At 41.9% G+C, this 6693-nt stretch overlaps 1 protein-coding gene across 1 annotated transcript; it reads left to right on the top strand.

The window, feature by feature from the left end:
- Positions 1 to 1860: 1860 nt before the first annotated feature.
- On the top strand, positions 1861 to 5657 carry uqcr11 (ubiquinol-cytochrome c reductase, complex III subunit XI). The gene is made up of 3 exons (XM_028977080.1): positions 1861 to 2021; positions 2396 to 2525; positions 5201 to 5657. Exons 1-2 carry the CDS (start codon positions 1972 to 1974, stop codon positions 2514 to 2516), a joined length of 171 nt encoding a protein of 56 aa, XP_028832913.1. The 5' UTR covers positions 1861 to 1971; the 3' UTR covers positions 2517 to 2525; positions 5201 to 5657.
- Positions 5658 to 6693: the final 1036 nt, after the last annotated feature.

Below are 6693 nucleotides of genomic sequence, written 5' to 3'. Positions count from 1 at the left end.
GATTTTTTTCCTAATTAAGATTCCTGAAAGGCTGTTCTGATGAGTACATGTTTTCCACTGAATTATACACTGCAAAGTATTGACTGAGGAGACGTTTCACAGTATTTTCCCATCTCAGCCAGAGCCTCCCTGTTGTTGAAGCTGTGGCTTTAGAAATTGTATGTTGACTTAAATCCCATGCTTAATTCATGAAGAAATTAGAACATCTCAGTGACGGCCCTTTTCCTTCTTTCTATTTTTTTTGGGAGGGGGGCGGAAGCCATCTTGTTTTACACATACTGCAACAGAACCTGCTGTCTCATGTACACGCTGAGGACAGAGTACTTCTGTCCTCAAAGTGCCTCTAGTTTCCTTATTGTATTTTTTTAAGTAGCTATTGGTAACTTTCATGTATATAACGTAGCAATAAAAGTGCCATTTTTAATAACAGAACTATACCTTTTTCATTGTCTGTAATTTACAAACTTAATAAAGGAAAATCCATAATGAGTTGAATTTATTTGATTGATTTTATCATTATTCACTGCTTAAAGAAATTTCTAAATCTTCTCTTACATATTTAATCTTGGCTGAGACGCAAGTGTTTTATTTTATAGGACATGCAAAATAATTGTAATGTGGTTTTATTTTGTGCTATAGGTTATTGGGGCAAAAAATAAATAGTTGAAGTGTCCCTGGCAGATTTGTGTAAAGTCGCAACCTCTCTATGAATCGTGTGTTATTGTTGCAGATGAGGTGTATTCAGTATAGTCGGACGTGAGTTCTTTATTTTGTATGTAAGATCATGATAGTTTTGTTTGTAACGGTTTAGATTTTTTGAGTGTAGGTGAACAATTTTGAGAATAAGCATGTTGAGGTCATTTTTGAGTGTGATTACCTTTGAGCTCAAATCTGCACAGGAGCAGGATTCCCTGAGGCCGAGAGAGAGATTGTGGGCTTTTGGAGGAAAAGTCTGAGCTCTTTAATTAAAAAAACAGCGACAGGAGTCGCTCTTAAGGCAGCTTAAAGTTCATTACAGACTAGAGACATGATGTTTATACCAGACAGTAGCCAGTTTGCTATGTTTTGGCAAATTGTGGCAGATCACATGATTATTAGCCTTTACTAATAGGGGCAGTGGTGGCCTAGTGGTTAAGGAAGCGGCCCCCGTTATCAGAAGGTTGCTGGTTTGAATCTGAGCAAAGCACCTGTGTGCACTGTGTTGCTGTGGATCACAAGTGACAATTATATTTTTAAGATATAATACCACAATACTAAGTGAAAGTGACAGCGAGGGGAAGACTCTGTTGCTGTATCTGCTGGACCCAGCCTGCAGGCTTCTGTATCATCTGGCAGAGTGCAGCAGGTCCATGGGGTGGTAGTAGCCTAGTGGATAACACACTCTCCTATGAACCAGAAGACCCAGGTTCAAATCCCACTTACTACCATTGTGTCCCTGACCAAGACACTTAACCCTAAGTTGCTCCAGGGAGACTGACCCTGTAACTACTGATTGTAAGTCACTCTGGATAAGGGCGTCTGATAAATTCTGTAAATGTCCAAATGTCTGTCCAGGGTGTGGGATTTCTGATGATTTTTCTTGTATTTTTCCTGATTCTTGAAAGGATCAGGTCCTGGACTGAGGATCTTTTCTCCCAGTCCATTGCAGTCTGGGGGGGACGGACATCCTTGGGGAGGATCAGTACTGAGGGGCTGGTGTTCCAGAAATGGTCTCCCTGGGCCACTTCCTGTCTGCCAAGAAGCCAGTGCTCCACCGACAGATAAAGTTGCTGTTGTCGCCATTTCTTTTCGTCACGTGGTTAGCAGTTCCACCGGACGCCAGGTGGCGCTGCGCACAATCCGCGCCGCCGCCAGGTGCTCTTGGGACTTATTCAGCACACGAAGAAGAGCCATTTCCGAACCTCCCTCGTCACCGCAGCCGATTCTGCGTGTCTCCTCCTCGTCGTCGGACGCGGCGTTCCGGGCTTCAACATGCTGAGCAAACTAGTCGGAGCGAAATACGTTTCGATAGCGAGAACGTGGTAAGACGCGGCGCTGGTTTTATAGATTAAAACCATTTTCCGCGTTACTTACTGCTCGCCGGACGTCACCTTCCGTCGTCCTTGTGTCGACCTAGCAGCGATTACAAGACGTTGTAATTAACATCATATCATTAATCACGCCTTAATACTGCAGGGGGGTAAATAGTTGAAGACGTTGCTGGTGTTCTGCCTGTTGGGTGGAAAAACGCTCCTTTTAACTTTATTTCTTAAGCGGTTCGCTTACTAGTGTGTTCGCTTGTTCTGTTAATGCTTGGTTTAAATGAGTAGTTCGATTCGGCAGCGTTTTAGTTCCACTATATCCCACTTTTATTATTATTATTGGTATTATTATTTTTTTTATGTTCTTGCTGCAGGGTTCCCACCCTGGCTGTGTGGGGCGCCACCGGCGGAGTAGCGCTGGTCCATTTCACAGACTGGCGAGTCTTCCTCGACTATGTGCCGTACATCAGTGGCAAATTCAAGAATGACGAGTAACTTGTTATGGTAAGTTGTTTTAAAGGCCACGGTGGCAGGAGCATTACTCTCTTAAAGTGAAGTGAATGTCATTGTGAAACGCTACAGCACAGCACACGGTGACATGACTAAATGTGTCCTCTGCCTTTAACCATCACCCTTGGTGAGAAGTGGGCAGCTATGACAGGCCCCCGGTGTGTGGGCGCAGTGCTTCGCTCGGTGGCACCTCAGTAGCACCTTGGCGGTTTGGGATTCAAACACTTTCAATCACTTCCGGACTCAATCCCGTTACATATTTTATGTTTAAAAACATAAATGTATAATATTTGGTTATGTTTGCAATATACGCATTTTGTTTTTTCACTTGAAGAATACTTGCAATATTTGCAATATTGAGGTCAATAGCAGTCACAAATGCATTTCACTGCATATCAATACCTTGTATGTGACCATAAAATTTGAATTTGATTTGAATTCGAACCCACAAGCTTCTGATTACAGGTCCACTTCCTTAATTGCATGCCACCACTGCCCCTTTGTGGTTAAGTTGAATTGTATGCTGTAGGTAAGTGGTTTAGTTCCCCAAACAGGCTCTTTAGGAGGGCTTGTCAGTAGCCTGGCAGTAAATAATATGAAGGATAATGGCGAGCCTAGTTTGAGTCATATTTAGTCAAGGACAATTCTACCTGCGGTTTACTCTATATTGCCACCATCTGTAATGTTGGGCTAATTTTTATCTTTCACTGTCCTGTACACTAAGATGGCATGCATTTGTAGCTGCCTGTAGATGTCACGTAAGTGACATTTCTTGGTGTGGATTACCACTATTTTTAGTTGTCAGGTGCTTCTGGAATCTTTTATCATGGACACCATTCATCTGTTTCTACAACCACGCATCTTGGATCAGTGGACAAACTTGTTTGTCGGCAGTACAAATTGAGGGGGATGAACCATTACTGGTCTCACGATTCGATTCAGTTATGATCCTCAGTGCCTCGATGTTGATTAATCATGATGCATGCCATAAATTTTCTACATGGTCACATGACGTTTACAAATGCAAGACTTACATGGTCTCATACCTGTCTCTGATTTGCTGCAATGAACAGAAAGATTTACATTTACAGCATTTGTCAGACACCCTTATCCAGAGCGACTTGCAGTCAGTAGTTACAGGGACAGTCCCCCCTGGAGCAACTTAAGGTTAAGTGTCTTGCTCAGGGACACAATGGTAGTAAGGGAGATTTGAACCTGGGTCTTCTGGTTCACAGGCGAGTGTCTTACCCACTAGGGGTATTCTCTTCCAAGATGGTGGCCTGTAACCACTGGTAACTTTTTAAAGCAAAATATCTAATTTCACTGCTGTGAACGAAGGTACAGAATTGTGCATTATTGTTCTACTGTAATACAACTCAACAAATGCCCGTCCGTGGCGTCAGGTGAGCGCAGACTGAACAGACTTTTCTGCTCATTGTAGAAAGTAGGTGTCACGGCCGCTGGGTACTCTGTAGATCAGGCCCCCACAGTCACAGTAATTTTGACCAAGAATTTTTATACTGCCGCCCGGAAAATCACCAAGCAACATAATTATGACACAATTGATTGTTCTGCACAGCATCGATGCATTTACATTACATTTACATTTACAGCATTTAGACGCCCTTATCCAGAGCGACTTACAATCAGCAGTTACAGGGACAGTCCCCCTGCAGCAACTTATGGTTAAGTCTCTTGCTCAGGGTCACAATGGTAGTAAGTAGGATTTTAACCTGGGTTCAACAGGCGAGTGTGTTACCCACTAGGCTACTATCACCCTTGTTTGCATCTCGATGCATCGATTATTCGATTAATTTCAACACCCCTAGTACAAATTAATCTTTTAAGGTTGCTAATTTGTTGGGATTGAAGCATTTTGGCATTATTTCCTGAGTAATGCAACACACCTCACATTCAGTCGGGTCAAGCTCACGCCCCAAATGCTCGGTCAGCAAATACAAACCTACCTTTTCCGTATGATTTGATAAATTGTTTTCCATATTGAAAATTTGTTTCATTAACTTTTTTTTTAAACGAAATGTTAATTTGATTGACATCTAGTCAGGTGATGCTTTTTCATTAGTGTGAGATATTGGGCTTGGGCGGTGTCAGGCCTAATAGTTATACATTACAACAGCCACTGCCTATATTCCACCCTCACTCCCATCGTGTGTCTAATTTAAACCCTCCCTCGCACATCTGTCCGTCTGGAGGCAGCATGTGTTCATCTTGTTACGCGCCGGTTTTGCATCATTCATATAATACATTGTTTTGTATACACTTTGGTGCTGTAGTGTCCTTTAGTCAATGGCTACTAATAAATTCTTAGTTTGGAGTACTATAATTGCCACCAACTGACCTTTCTTGGCATGGCTGTAGGTGGTGGGCAGGTGACTAGATAAAAGTAGGGATGGATTTATGCTGGGTTTGTTCATCTCATGTCTGAATGTTGTCCATTTATTTCCCAGAATTTAATCCACCCAGAATTTATCATTTATGGGATCCTTAAAAAAAAAAAAAAAGAAATCTCTACCAGGCAACTTATCAGTTATGTGTTAAAATTGTGTTTCTGCTCACCTCCCAGGCATGGAATAAAAGCCCTGTAGAGCTGTCCTTTCTTTCAGTTGCTAAAAACGCCTCGATGCTTAACCTCTCCCTTCTTTGTCTAGGTTAGTGTGATTGTTCTGATGGATCCCTGAGGAGTACTGCACGGTTCAAGCTGACCATTGACACACAGACGCCCCTCATCCTCCACATGAATGGACAAGCAGCATGTCCACATCCTCGTCAAATGGACAATATTTTTTTTTCTGACCAGTTTTGGTTATTAAATATCAGTATAGGTTATTGGTTATTAAATAAGGTGGTCTTTGTTTATCAGAGACCACACGCTGACAAGTGTTATACAATATAGCAGATGTGGTGGCGCTAGAGTTACAAATTCTGCTCCAATTATTTCAAATATTATTACTGCTTTTGTCTGGATGAAAGAACCTGTGCTCCTCACTTTAAGTACAGAACATTTACTTTTCTAGTATTTAAGTGGCTGGTGAATTACAAGTTTTTTTTTTTTAATATGCTCAAATGATGTGGCTATTAAATAGGAATTAAAACTACCTGCCCATTTTTGTTTGTATATAGTAGTAAATATTACAGAATTACATAAACTGTGGCAGTTGAGGTTCATTTTGGGTGGGAGGGGGGGATCATTTTATCACCAAAGAAAAGGCATTTTTGAATGTAGAATGTAAGATTGTAGTCAGTAATTGTTTTTCTTTTTAAAAAAGAAACATTTAAAAGATGTATCTGGACAAGAGCATCTGCTGAATGCTGTGGATATAACTACAGGGTGACAACCAACCGAATGGTCTTCACAATTTGTGGACTATTGTCATTTTATTGAAGAAGGAGCGCGCCATGCGTTACTTGAACACTATCACGACGTGGACGTGCGCCGGAAGGAGAAGTGGACCCACGCTCCACGATGAATGCAGCGACCTCCGGCGGTCAGCTGGCGGGAAGACACGGCAGCGCTTTTAGGCGTGCTGAATCTTTAGAATCAGTTCACTAAAAAGGTTCGTTCACCGAATCATTCAGTGCATGGCTGGAGGAGCCTGAGAATCCGGCTTCCTGAAAATCAACATTATGCAACTTTAATTTCCTCAAATTAAACAATGAATAAATCCTACTTATTGGTACTAAATCAGCATTATCCAAAGCTGACGATATTTCAATTGATATTGATAACCGTTTCGTCTTCGCACCCAAGCTCTGGAACTCATCAATTCACTCTCCCCCTTTAAATCCTCACTCATTTGCTCTGTAATTGGTTTACAGTGTGTGTGTGTGTATATATATATATATATTATCCGTTCACTGAACATAAGGATTCACACTGAACATGCACCATTCCCTTGCAAATTGTCACAATGAGAGTCACATATTTTACCTTTAGCAGAGTTTCCCCTTCTTCAGCAGTTCTCCGAGTCCACCACACCTCACACCCCGACCATCAGAACGTTCACTGTTCACTATCCTGCAATCTGTTACTGCTACACTGGTCATGGCACATCTGTGCACAATGCACGGTGCAGAATCAACAGCCACTACCCAATGAGGTCTGTGTCTTATGATATCCGCGAACAGAAATATTTGCTTGCAT

Source organism: Denticeps clupeoides, chromosome 4 (assembly GCF_900700375.1).
Source record: "Denticeps clupeoides chromosome 4, fDenClu1.1, whole genome shotgun sequence".
NCBI lineage: Eukaryota > Metazoa > Chordata > Actinopteri > Clupeiformes > Denticipitidae > Denticeps > Denticeps clupeoides.
This window is presented reverse-complemented; position numbering and strand designations above follow the sequence as displayed.